At 40.8% G+C, this 14,753-nt stretch overlaps 2 protein-coding genes across 2 annotated transcripts in view; one reads left to right on the forward strand and one right to left on the reverse strand.

Annotated features, from left to right (window-relative positions):
• Positions 1-7,850, reverse strand: part of DNER (delta/notch like EGF repeat containing) — a 105,983-nt gene extending 98,133 nt beyond the window's left edge. The window contains exon 1 of the mRNA XM_065748565.1: positions 7,564-7,850. Coding sequence (XP_065604637.1) covers positions 7,564-7,800 — 237 coding nt within the window. The 5' untranslated portion in view covers positions 7,801-7,850. The remainder of the gene's footprint in view (positions 1-7,563) is intronic.
• The window catches only part of ZBTB38 (zinc finger and BTB domain containing 38), a 308,794-nt gene that overhangs the window by 130,031 nt on the left and 164,010 nt on the right, over positions 1-14,753 (forward strand). The gene's annotated exons all lie outside the window — the stretch shown is intronic.

The following is a 14,753-nucleotide window of genomic DNA, read 5'->3' on the forward strand; positions in this document are numbered from 1 at the left end:
TGCCCCCATTACCTTCAACACAAAGTAACTTGAAGCTGATTTCAAGGGATTAAGTATCACTCATTTATAGAAGAGAACAGCTTTCTAAAAGCTTCTGCTCTGTTTTGACATTATCTGCACAGCTTTAAATGATTTGCATGTAGAGCACTAATGCTCAGTGAGGATTAGTCAGCATCCCTCCACCCCAACATATGGGTCTCCCTGCCAGATAATCACGGCTTCTGTAGAAGATGCATGGCTTCTTGACATGGCTCTCTTGTGCATTTGTTAACAAGTTTCAGTTTTAGTAGGTCCAGTACGAAAGATCACATAAGGGCAACATGGACTGAAAGTGAGATTTGTTGTAAATAAAAGGAACTGCATCTTGTTACTCCTTACAGTTCCTACTTCTTGATGCGCTCACAGTCCTCTCAAACTGGTGTGGCTGCTGTTGCAACTAGTGCATCAAGGGCAACAAAGCTCCCCAAATCATAAATATTCAGTAACCTTACCTCAGCACAGGGCCCTACTTTCACACTTGAACAGAACCCTATTCTTACCTCACTCAATAACTTCTTTTTCACAACCACCATTGCTTCAGAAGTCTTTGTAATACTGATCACTGATCTAACGCCTCTGTTTCCAAAGTGAAAGAACATCACAAAGGGAAATTAATCAGTAGAGTGCCAGCCCGAATACTTTCCCAGAACAAAGTGCTATTAAACGGCTGAAAGTTTGTTTTCATTATGTCTTTTCTTCCATACAGTTTAAATATTCCGCAAGGCCACGGACACATAATTCAGGTTAGCATTTAGATATGGTGCTTGCCTGTAACACACACCAACCTTTTAAAACACCCCATTATCTTAACTCATAGAGGTGAAATTTAAGAATGTGCAAGTTTTTCAGTGAGAAGTCCGAGCACTAAGCCCTGGTACTCCAACTCCTACTCACAGTGTTTCACATTCAAGGCTGTACACTTTAGTCAGAGTTACAGCAGGACTGAATAATACAGTGCAACTGCTATGCTTACTACAGGCTGTGAAATGCAAAACAGAACAATGCAAAACTGAAAAACAATATGCATAGCTGCTTATGTGCGGACTACGAATCAGCTTTTGAAAGCAAGAGTCCTTTCCTCTAAGATTGCACTTTAGCAACAGAACAATTTGTCCTATCAAGCATTACTTTTCTTAATTTATATCCTCAAGTGCATTTCTTCTGTTCATAATTGTTTAAAAACTGCAACAATTGTATTGCTATTTATTTATTTTACCAATAATCCAATTAGAATTTATGTTTTGTGCAGCTCATGTTGATGAGTTAGAAGGCTCTGACCAGGAGGTATTTTAGAACTGACATTATTCCTGCATGTTGTAGGTAGGCAAAAATATATCAAAACAAAAAGTTGGACAAAACTTCTTAGAAAATAGTGAGCTAACTTAAAACAATAAATGATGCTGTACAATGCTCATACTGAAGTGCTTTAACCTTCAGCTTTTGATCTAAATGCCACTAAGACATTTCTAATAAAGATATTCCTACTGAAGCCAAACAAACCGCTTCCAGTTGATATTGATGTGGTTCAAATACAGATGTCTTCATTTCGGAAACATCACTCCACAGTCAGACACATCTAGGTGAGGTGAGCTGAATTTGAGCTCAGTTGACAGCCATTAACTAACTAACTAACTAAATATATATATATATATATATACATATATAAATATAAAGGAAGGGGAGTATGTATATATATATAAATATACATATGTTTATATATATATATATAAATATAAAGGAAGGGGAGTATTATTGAAGACTACCCTCAAACGCAGTTGTCAAAAAACAGGTGACCTCGCAGAATACCTAAAGAATGGAATTCTGCACTATTGAATTCAACGGACTGTATTTAGATTAAGCAGAAATAACAGGAATTCGTTATCAGCTCAATCCATTCAGCTCTGGAAGGATACTTTAGGAAAGAAAAAACAATGTTTATTACAGGCATAGAGAGAGAAGAATGGAATAACTCACTTTTAACAGAAATATATATATATACACACAGTGGAATTCAGTTAAATTGAAAGACAGAAAATAAAAGCTAATAAAATGATTTTTTCCATGCAATTGATCTGTGGGATTCATTGGAACATGAAAGTACAACGGTCAAAAACATTACCAGGAATAAATTAAAGACTTTATGTTTAGTAAGAACAGAGTGAGCTGTGAGAGAAAGCACCATGCCAATTAAGACTTAAATCTCTTTAGGGTTATATAGACACTGTTATCCACAGACTCATGTTTGCCTATTTAAATGAAATTTCTCACATCATTTTCTAAGACATCTGGCCTGATCACATAATGAAGCTGAAATCCTGCTAAATGCCACCTCTGAATTTAATAATCTCAAAGTAGGACTTCCATTAAGGGCAATATGTAGGAGATCCTATGAGAGTCCTCAAAGAGAGGGGAACTGCCTCCTATAATACTGAATCAAGTCATACAAGTCCACTACTTCAAGCAATATTCTTGTTTCTTTGTTTTACTATCTATACTCTGTTTCTTACCTTGTATTCAAGATAAGGCATTCTCCTGTTATTTCCCTAGCATATCATAAGTCTGCTCAATTAATTAAAGAGCATTTCCAAAGCTACAGATATACAAATAGCAATATCAAGTATTTCAAAGGAAAGTAAAACAATTGTAGGGTTTAAGCAGATAACGTTACAAAGTAATTCTCTCAGATCAAAGCAAATAAAAAAATACCATGAAAAATAACATATGAAAAAGTTGAAGCATCTTATTTTAGCATATCTTCTACTACTATTTGATTACTTTACATTTGATCTGTTTCTTTAAAATCTTTAATTACTATTAAAACAACAAGAAAAAAAGTAAAATCAACACTTGAAAGTTTTTCTTATAGGATGGAGTTTTACAGAGCACTAGTCATTTGACTCTTAACTGACTTGAATAACACTGTTTACAAAGAGCTATTTTGAACAGATCTAACGAGAGCATTTCAGCAGACTGAAAGACTGCAAAGATTCACAGAGGTTAGCATACAGGTAAAAATATCCAAACAATAACCACTTCCATAACTGAGACCATTTGGGTTATTAAATCACTCCAGATTTAATCTACAGAAATTTAGAGTAGTTTGTTTAGATCTCATGGCAAGAATTACAGCACAATTCCTGACCAACCGCTTTGGAAATCGCTGAATTATAGTTCCCTTGCTCACAAATTTTCACGTGACATGATTCAAGGCAAGATGCTGACTTGAAAAGCTAATATTTCTGACTGAAAATATATTTTTACTACAGTTATGGAAAAAAAATGTTAAAAGAGCTTGAATAAAATGTGGGATAAATTATTTTACATGTTCGGTTTTTTGTGCTACTGTTCCCTATACCTGATATTTGATAGCCAGGTTGCAGAAATTCCTTAGTTCGCCTGGAAGCAGATATAACAATTCATGAGGTAGACGGGTAACACAAAAATTCACAGAAAAGGTTGTAGGTGGGAAGGGACATGAGGGATTCTCTAATTCAACTGAGAATCAAACACTCGGGCAGTTGGGCATTGGCCCACCAAGGCCCTGAATCTCCAAGGATGAAGATCCTACAACCATTCCAGGCACCAGTTCTAGTGCTTGGCCACCATCATTACAAGAAATGTTTTTCTTCAGTTTAACCAGAACTTCCCCTATCACAGTGTCTGTGTCTGCCACTGCTTGTCCTTGTACTGGCTGCACCTCAGAACAGACTTGCTCCATCCTTCTCTATGAACATCCATTATAAAGCTTAAGATGGCATGTAGCTTCCTCTTCTCCAGGAAAAGCAAACTGAGCTCTCACACAGCCTCTTTTCATGCACGGTACACGCATCAATGCAAATATTTAAATTCATCAACTCTAAAGCACTGTGAGGGTTCACAGAGTTAGTCAGCAGGAAGCAACAAGGTAGCTCAGAACTCAAGCCCAACTGCGTTCAGACAAAGCAGAGCTCCAGGGCTTTCACTAACTGTACAGTTTACTCTCGCTAAAGACAGAAGAGAGAACAGAGTGGCCACTTAGAAAAATACTTGCATCAAAATAGACACATCATCTAAGAATTTGTCCTTCATTAATGAGAACAGAGAAATGATAGCTTTTTCAATACGCTAGAGAACTTATTGTGAATGATTATTAAAGACCTTTCATTAGTGATGTCAGCACTTAATAGAAAACAGGAGCTCGTGAAGAATTAATCAGGATAGTGACATAAAGGTGGTTTAGCAGTTAGATTAAAGGATGTCCCTTTACATAGCACTATCTAGTGAAACCTGAAATAACCTGCCCAATGAAATTTCATACTGTTTACTCAGAAGCATTAAACCATGAGTCAAGAAACAATAACCCTTCTCTTTTTGCCACTAAAATACTTATTTCAACACTAATCCAAGCAGTTACAGAGGCAGCTAGCAGACTGCTCTCAGAAGAAAGAGGAAGGTCCTCCATGACGGCTGCACAGCGAAGACCTGCAGCTGCAGTCAGTGTGCTGGGCAGGCTGCGCTCAGCTCAGAGACACTGCTCCTTCCCTCGCTTCTGTTACTGCCACAAACCATGAAATAATGAAGCACTGAAGTAAAAGAGGGAGGAAAATTGTCAATCAAAGGAGAGAAGGGTGGGGAAGAAGTAACTAAAGACAGGCATGCATGATAGTATTTAAAAATCATTAATGTTTCTTTTCACAGATATTTTAATAAAATTAGCATTGAACCAAATAACCGTAATGCAATTTAATGCAATTAACTATGTTCAAACTTTGCATTTTTAAGCAAATAACCAAGTCTACCACAAAATTTTTCATTTTCTCTTTAGTTTATACCTTATGCCTCTAAAATTACTCCAAAAGCTGCTAACACAAATCAGTTTTTAAATAAAACTCTCCTGACTGAGAAAAATGACTTTATTGGATTATACATGTGATCAGAAACAGCAGAATAGTCGTTAGACTGGCTGTTGGATGTGAAGGTTAAAGATTGATTTTCAAAGTAAGACTCATGTAAATGTTTAGGTAGGATGCCTGCATGAGCAGGGTGACAGGTATTTAAGTTATTTCAATTTATTTATTCAAGTTTTCTCAGTATAAAGCTGTGAATTGGGCAATTCCAAATTCCTGCAGAAAGGCACCTGAATTCACTGCAACTTTTATTCAGTTTATAGGGAATATGTGTGATTTCTCTGCTCAGCCCAAAGTTTAAGACACTACATCACAGTGATTCTACTTATTCTTTGCACAGACTAGAAATACGGCACAGAGAAGTGGGGAAAAAGATCACATCCATGAAAGGAAGTGGAATTAAAGTACAGCAAGGTCCCAAAACGTGAAACCAAACAATCCGTAACAAAACAGTCTTGAAGTTTGACGAACAAAGTATATTCAAACCCTAAGTAACTTGATACATACACACATCCATAATGCATAGCATGGATATACTAAGATCACTTTTGTTAAATAAGTGATGAGTTACCAAAATCCTGCAACATAAGGTCACAGAACTGGATTAAGTCCAAGTTAAATACTTCATTTGGTGATAGGGCTGCTCTATCTCAACCTTTAGAAGTATCTCATTTACATGAAGACAGTTTTATTCTTTGCCTCTCTCTCCATGCCAGCATCAGCATCACCAAGTGCATCACAAGCAGTCAGAGAAAAAAACTTCAATGACAAGAGCTTTTTGCAACCTCAAACTTCGTTGTTAAACTCTCTATCTTAATTATTTCATTGTGCCCAGTTCATTTGTAGGCACACTTAGAACACTTTTCTTCCATTATACGCCTTAACGCATCTGGGAAGAAGGGGAGAGATGTTGCCTACCCCACAAGGAGTAACACAAAAGTAATTAAGTCATTTTTGGCAATTATGGCTCCAGTGTCAACAAACTTACCCCCATGATCTGGGTACTTAAGCGTAACAATTATTGTTCTTTTCTCCCTCTGGGTATTGCCTTCTCCAAGTCCTACTATTCATTAACAACCTTAGACATAAACTCTCTAGATACATCCCAGTGACCGACTTGGTTTAACCCACAGTTTTCTTTATGTCATGTAAGGATTAAAAATTCTTTTATTTATCTGTTACTACTGAATTGGTAAACATGACTGTTTCCATCTGACAGCAAAACACAAGAATTAATAAATCCATACAATATTCATTCATTTTCAAATTTGATAAAATGAGCAAAATCTCAACTGTGGATAATAGCAACGTGCTTATATTATCCTTTTACATATTGAATATTAACCTGCCTGCTCTCTACTTAATTAAGTTTACATTTCAAAACCCTATTCACTGTTCATAGTTGATGTCCATGCTTCAACTGCTGATGTATCAGCCAGAAGTGACACTCATTTGTTTATGAGTTTCTTTTACCAGATCCATTGCTGAGTAGTTTATAAGAAGAAACCAAACGTACCGCGCTCTAAGCCTCCTCTCATTAGTTAATAAAACCGCTGTGAAAATACTGCCTCGCTCTGTATTGAAAAAACAATTAAAGCCGGCTCCCCAGACACAGCACTTCTCGGGAGGTAGGATGCCAGCAAGCGCTCCATTTTACAAAGCCTTTAAAAGGGTCATTAATCTTTCAGTCATGGATCTGGATGCTGGAGCCTAACAGCGGCGAGCAGGAGCAAACACGCAGCGCTCGCTTTCTCTTTGTAGCGGCAGAAGCGCGGTAAACTCTTAGGAGGCCGACGGCTAAAATTAGCCCGAGAGAACTCTATTTAATCCACTTTAATCTCCGATTTTGCAGAATCTCATTAGCGTTAATATTTTCACTTTCTCTGTTACCCGGCCCTAAGCGAGCCGCCTCCACGCTGTGGCCGCACCGGGAGCGCAGCGCTCCTACTTCTCTCTGACTTTGTATCCACCCGCACCATGAGCGATACCATTTGGGTACAACGTAACCGAGGAACAGGCACCCGCCCTCCGCCTCAAAAGAACGAAAAACACCGCGTTCCCTCGAAAGAACGAGAGCGGCTTCAACGCCGGAGCCGCCCCGATAGGAGCGCTGCCCCGAGGCGCAGCATCCGCCCCACGCGCTCCGTCCGGAGCCGCTGTCACACGCAGACACGCGCGTGGGAACCGACGTTCGCCGCGCCCGCTTCCCCCCGGCAGGTTAAGTTCTTCTGAATTTCTGAACGCGAGAACGGAAACATTTCACGGGACAACGAGGATTGAGACTGCACAGCCGGCAGCTCGATGCCATCGGCGCTCCCCCGCGCGCTCGGAGCCGCCGCAGCATCCCGGGCCGCCCTGAGGAGCACCGCACCGCGCGACACAGCGCGCCGAGACGCGGCGAATCGTCAGCGTGCGGCGCAGCTTTCAAGGAAGGTTCTTTTCACCGCGAAACGATCGATACCGAACGGAGCGCTGCCGGGGCTCCCCGGGCCGACCGGCGGCACGCCCCGCGGGGCGAGGCGGGGGCAGGGCCGCAGCCCCGAGGCGCGTCCCGCCGGCACGGCTCGGCTCGGCACGGCACGGGGACGCCCAAGGGCAGGGGCGGGCGCAAGGACGCGGACGCCGAGGCAGCCCTTACCTGGCAGAACGCGCCGCCGACCCCCGGCGGGCAGGAGCAGCGGTAGGCGGCGGCGGGCGGGAGGCGGCGGGGCGCGGCGGGGTAGCAGGTGCCGTTGTTGCGGCAGGGCTGGCTGAGGCACGGGTCCGGCCCGGGGGGCGCGGCCGTGACCGGCCCGGGGAGGCAGGCGCGGCGCTGGGCCAGGGAGAGCAGCAGCAGCAGTAGCAGCAGCGGCGGCGGAGGGGCGGCTCGGGGCATGGCGGCCGGGGCGGGTGCCGCTCCGCTGCGGGCACCGGCGGGCAGAAAAGGAGGGGACGGATGGAGGGATGGATGGAGGCGGCGGCCGCCCGGCTGCTCCCTACCCTCGTTCCCCGGGCAACGCGCGGGCGGGGACTGGGCGGGGAGGAGCTCGGCCGCCGCGCCCGGCAGGGGGCAGCCGCCCGCCCGCAGCACCGCCGGACCCAGAGCCGGGCTGATGCGGCGCGGGGCGGGGAGAGAGAGCCCGATGTGTGCGCGGCCCTTCTGAGGCGGCGGCGGCGGCGCGGGGAGGGGGGAGCGGAGTCCTGGGTCGCGCCAGGAAAAATCAAAGCGCGGTGCAGAACTTAGCGTTCGCTTTTTGGTTTTTGCTTCGCTCACACGCGCCATCTGCCTCTAGCAGAGCTGGGCAAGGACCGAGGGAGAGGAAGACAGCATAAAAACGTGGAAGGGGAGGGGGAAAAAGCCTTAAAAGTTCACTTTCTGCGTTTTCTCCGTAAAGCGTGAAGGTTAGCTGCATTCCCCCACCTTCCTTTGCTGCTTCGGCAGAAGTACTTAAATGCGCAGCAGCTAGCGTTGGTGGCAGCGCTGGCGCACAGCTTGTGTAAACCTTTGCACTTTGTCGTACAAGCCATGGCTGGAGGAGCATCAGGGCCAGAAATGACGGGTTACGCTGATGGAGCCGGGTCTGCGGGAGCAGCTGGCGCCGCTGAATGCGGTGTGAACTCTCGTCCCCGTCGCACCTGGCGAGCCTTGCCGGCTGGGCTCCTTTCCCCGCCTTTCTGGCGGTATCTGTGCCGCGCTGGCTCCCCCTGCTGGCCCTGCTCGCTGTGCTCCGGGCTCACCTGGATGGAGCCGGTCCAGCTCCTGCTGGTCCCGGATGGAAGCGGGTCGGTCCTGTGTTCATATGCAGGCCAAAAAACAAACAAACAAACAAACAAAAAAAAACCCGCACGTACTGGCATGAAGCTGCTTCCTTATGCTACAGATATCTCCTCCTTAGGGTTAACTTTTTCTACCAATATTTATTGGAGCTCCTCTTGCGTTGACACAGAAAAACTGCTGTATGTGTCACCACAGCTCACCTTCCTTAGTGATTGTTATCATACTCCAGAAGCAAAAAGGAAAGAAAAAAACAAAAGAGGGGGAATACATTCTTCCAGTTTGAAACTGAACCACTTTTATTGTTTTTAAGTATTTTTCCAAACAATTTTTGCTATCATCTTGCACAGTAAGAAAGAAATATATATCTTGATCTGCTACAGCTTGTTCCAGGAATGTGGTGGTAACCAATGCCAAAGGCCATGGCCGTGTCAAGTTATAACAATTGTTTGTTCTATTCCATTCACAAAATCTGTTGCCTTGTTCTACAAGAAAATAACTTGGTTTGAAGTGGATCGTTCCTGGTAAGTCTTCAGAGGCTGCTCCTTCTCTCCTTGTTATCTTCTCAGTGCTCTGAAATGGCTGGTACACATAGCCCACAATTCTGTGGCACTGGATTGTAAAGCATCTGGGCTGTAATTGTGCCGTCATCTCCAGTTAAAAAAATGTTTGCCCTTTTGCAGTCTCCCAGGACTTCACCTTTCCACACAGCCTTTCAAAGATAGCTGTTTATAGCGAATTTCATAATGCTCTCTGAACACCTCACACAGCAAACCATCAGAGCGAGCTGAAAAGCTGTTGCGCTCTAACCTGATCTCCCCCTTGGCTCAAGCTCTTCTCCTGGCTGACTTTTGTAAAGAACAGGATGCCCAAGCAGCCTACAGAGGAAGTGCCCCTCTTCTTCATTTGTTCTTTGTACCCCCAAAGGGATGGAACTCCAGTCTACGTTTGAGGCTTTTAAGTGGCCTTATATTTAATATTCTTAAATAAGCGTTGGAAAAGAAACGGTTTCAAGACCAGATACTCAGTTCTGTTGATGTAGGAGTGCAGTATTAGCAAAAGAGAACAGCTTAAAAACTAAACTGGTCAACACATCCAATAGAGCAGGGCATAACTATAACAACCTGTGTTCCTTTCTCATTTTACAGAATATATCATCAGTGTTCATATTATGAATTTCATTTTCAGTTAGAAATATTTAACTATACAACATAAAATATGCTTAGCTAATTATCTAATGATTTTCTAAAATGATGCATCTTTTTATGCATTTTAATGTTCTGATATGCCTAGTTCAAATAATTTTGGTCACCCTTCCACAAACAAATTGCTAATTGAAATATTCAGCAAGGATTCAAGCTCTCTGCTTCATTTACACTTATTAGATGTAATACAATTCAAATTCTAGCATCTAAGACACTAATAAGCTAAGCTACCTTACAGCTTAATGACTTATTTTGATGTAGGAATACTCATCCTCTGGTGTCTTGAAGGAGATTTTGCAGAGCTTCCCCCCCCAAATCTCTCTGCTCTGTTTAAATATTTAGTGAGGTATGATAATCTCTGATTTCCCAAGGGAAAGTTCTGTGCTTTACAAATCCCCCATAACAACAGTGTTTATTTGTCAAATGTCAGTGAGTTCTTCTAAAACCTCCTAGTTCCATTGGATTGCTCTTTACTAGTGTGGGAGCTAATTAGATGGGATAGTTATGTACCTGATTGGACAAGATGATCTTAGGGGTCCTTTTCCAAACTTAATGATTTTCTTCTGTTATATGTCTTGGTCAAGCCATGATCATGTCTTCATGGTGTTGGTTGACAGGGTACACAACTGACATTTTCCTCATCTCTCCTCAGCTTGCACTTACTTTAAAGCATCTCAGGTACTTTGCTCCAAAGCGTCACAAGGAATGGGTTTTTGGTTTCATGAGATGCTTCAGAAGTATCTCCCACAACTGGAGTTATGTTTCTGAAATTGCTTATTACGTTCTTAATCCTATATTCAATTGTTGCCAAAGTTAAAGCTAAAAACCTCTGAAAAACATTGCCTCAGATTATACTGCTTTTATAATGTGTTTCATAGGGTATAAAATGCATTAATTCAAAATGTTATCTATAGGTCTTGAATTTTTCTTTTCCAAGCATTCATTTCACATTCCATTACGATCATTTGAATGACCCACACCTCCATTACTTGAAGTACTGAAATGCATGGGTAAGCCCACAAAACTCAATGACTTCTCAGGTTGCAGAGCAAAGGGCTTCACATGGGAACTTATTTGGGTTGATGTTTGTGTGCTTAAGGTTCTGAATGGAGGCAAAGTTTTAAACATATATATACTTCATTGCTATAGGTTGATGAAAAGGAAACATTATCTTATATGAAACTGAAAAATTCCTATTTTTCTTCTGGGAGCACCCTGCTCCCAGACAATGAGTACAGTTTTATCTACTCTTCTCTCTGGCTCTCACATTTAGATTTATTTTAATTTTCTGCACTACATTATTAAGCTGCTTGAAAATTGTGTGTTTTTTTTTTGATATAGGAAACTGTTGATAACCATTTGTTTCCCACTGTCAACAATGAAAGTATATACTGTTTTTTAATACCTGTTGTTCAGGGGATCTGCAATACAAAGAGAACCATTAATACAACTAGTAACAAGAGGACAGCCAGCCCAGGTTCACTAAGGGAATCACACTGTCTTAGGAAACCACCATGTTCCAAGAGGGCGTCCATGGGACAGAATTTAAGCTTTTGCATCGGGGAGCACAAAAATACTGTGCTGTGGAAATCCACGAGGCCTTTTTTTATTATTATTATTATTTACTAATGGCAAAGGGCTGTAAGCATAATTTAAAAATAGGTACTTCTGCAGCACAGCTGTCCTTTCTATACTCTTCTAATGCTTCTAACGTCATGTTGTGTGGCACTACAGCAAGTATTCTACTTCATAAAATAAAAAATGTATAGTAAGAATTATCTGGACTCATGCTTAAGGAAATAAAGCTGCACTGGATAAAATCATACATGTTTAATCCAAGTTGGACCCAAATTCTAAGGAGCTTGTCTGAAAATCTCTTGTAAAATTACAGCACAAAACAAGCATCGCAACTAACATAACTGCATCTTCAGCTGTTTAAATCCTATGACATATATACAATAAAATAATTAAGGAATAATGCATAGGTTTTGCCATTTACAGATTTTTTGTTCTTGGAACTAGGTGGTCTTTAAGGTCTCTTCCAACCCAAGCCATTCTAGGATTCTGTTGTTCTTAAAACCAAATCTTTTGACTCTGAAAAGATGACCCAAATTGACTAATTCCAATAGAGATAAAAAATAATTAACAGTGCATTGTTCATAGTCTCTTTTCATTCAGGGAAAAATAAAATACAAAATCTTAATATCAGAGTGATCTTAAATCCATACTTTAGAATTAACATAGGTGTTCCAGCAGCTCAAATGCTGTGCTTAATGCAACAGCTGTCAGAACAAGTATTTGACCCTGAGAATTTGAAAGGAGTACGAGGTATGAAGAAGAGCTAACTAGCATACTATAGGTCTGTAAAAGTTGTGTACAAAATAAGCCAAAGTTATAGAGGGTTTTTTTATACCACAAAATGCTTCAGAGATAGATGCCAGTGTGTAAGTGTCACTTACACATAAATAACAATAAAAAGTGTAAAATGTGATAGCTGGTTAGGGATAGTGATAGGAGGATGGTTGGACTAGATGATCTTGTAGGTCCTTTCCAACCTTATGAACCTTATTTATCATGCACATAGAAGTAAGGATTCTTAGTGGCTTTCAGTTAGGAGGACAGTGTCTGGCAGGTATTTATAAGATCAGCTGCAGTACTGTTAAAATGAAGCTTTATCACTTTGGCCCTAAACATTTTTAGAACTGGGACATACAAGACTTAATCTGTATCTTAATACCAGAAGAATTCAGTCTGCAATTATCAAACATAAATTGATTTAGGTCATATCATAACTTAACACAAAATTCTTGGGGAATGACTTGAATATACCAGCCTGGCTTTTGTCAGGTAGCAGATCCAATGTAACAAATCCTATGCAGGCAAAACTACTCCATTTGCTTTTAGTTCTGGATGAATAAATGATATATAAACATTTTGTTTCTAAAACTGACTACAAAGATTACAGAAACATGCAGTACTAAAACATGAAACAGCTTACATGTATGTTTACATCATGCGTGCAAGACATCGTTGCATTAATACAGGGACTATTTTCTACTGTGAAAACAGAGCATAACTCTGTAAGTGGCTATAAAGCTTGTGTTCTTACATTTTAAGTCACTGATTCAGAATATTGAATACAGAGTCATTCGTTTATATTCCATATCCAGGTGTTGTGGTTTGATAGTTTTGGGGTTTGTTTGTTTGTTTGTTTTTTCTCATCTAAAGTGTATTTATACCTATTAACTACTTGGAAAAAAAGAAAGTATACTTGCAGAATTCCCCAGAGTACAGAGCCACGTGCTAAGTCCCTGTCGCAGAGGGTTTTGTTCATGTAATCAGAAATCTAATAAAAACTTGGCCTGCTATCCTCAGAAATATGCCTGGTTATTTCATCTTTGGAGGGCGTTACAATGCTACAACTTACTTTTATCAGGCAGGCAGGCATTTCTCCATTAGGCAGTACTTCTGTAAGTGAAGGTTTTACTTTTGGATGTAGGGCTGCTTGGTTTTGAAAACAGCTGTCAAGTTACTGGTCTGCCTTAAAGCAAACAGTTCATTTCCTCCATGATAACCCAATGCCACAAATGAAAAATGGAAAGGGAAAAGGAAAAGGGAAAAAAGGCAGCATAATATTTTGAAAACAAAGGAACAGTTACTGACATCAGCAAGTTGATGGAAGGCTTTTGAATAAAGATACCTAAACCATAAGCTTGAAAACCACAGTGAAAACTTGTAAGTTTACATATGCTACAGAGCAAGAGTTAAATCTCACAGTGTTTGCAAAAGTGCTTGACTTGAATTTGCCAGTAACTCTCATAAATGGCCTTTGGCCAAGAAAGCCCTGTTGCACTGAGTAATTCTATTAAAACAATAAATTAAAAACACAGATTAGCCCTTTACAAAGCTACTTTGTTGAACTCACGTAATGCAAAGCCAATAACATATTATAGACTTCTTAATATCTTTTAAGACTATATGAACATAATATGAAGTGTTGAAAACAGTGCTGTGCAATATCACATAGTATTGTATAGTATTCTGATCTTCAGCAATTCAGGTGTGAAAAGGTCCATTCTCATGTTCAAGAGTCAAGCAGGTGGGTTCCCAAAAGTAACAGCAGAAAGAGCCAAAGTATCTTTGATAATAATGTTTTCACTGACAACAACTAGTTAACTGAAATTGCTGTGTTCCACCTGAATTCTTGAAAAGCTAGAGATATCTGACAACAAGTGGTCTTTAACAGATTTAAATCTTTTCTCATAAAAAATTAAAAATTTCTAGCAGATGATTTTTGGAATTCTGAGATAACGTACTTGCAGTTGTGTTCTGATTGGTCCTGAAAGGACAAAAATCTCTCCACTATAAAAAGCTTTCCCTCAGAGCACAAGGGTAAATCCAGGCATTACGGGAAGACAGGACAGAACAAAGGTCACAGCTCAGCAATATGGACCATCACAACGAGCCATTAGCATAGACAGCAGTTGTCTCCATCATCATGTCATTTTTTTTATTTAGGTTTGGCATAAGTTTTTAAAGCTTAATTCTAAGGTGGCCAAGGTAACTTGAGAATATGTACAGGTGCAAGATGAATAACAGGAGAAATAAGGTTCCTTTTTTGGAGTATTGAAAGGCAAAAACTTTGTATGTGTTGGAGAAAAAAAAATATGCAAAAAATAGATGGTTGATACAAGCAAAGCTATAGACTACAAATGTGCCAGATATCAGTCCTTTAATCATGAAAAAGCAATTGCGAATAAGTTGTCTTTGCCAGTAAAGAATATGAAGCTAAACTAAATTGCCAATTACGTAACAGTTATACATCCATTGTAAAATGGATGTAGATCAGAGAAGCCTGCTAAGCAGAAA

The sequence above is a fragment of the Cyrtonyx montezumae genome, unplaced genomic scaffold, assembly GCF_038088225.1.
Source record: "Cyrtonyx montezumae isolate F1298 unplaced genomic scaffold, pur_monq_1.0 scaffold_5, whole genome shotgun sequence".
Lineage (NCBI taxonomy): Eukaryota > Metazoa > Chordata > Aves > Galliformes > Odontophoridae > Cyrtonyx > Cyrtonyx montezumae.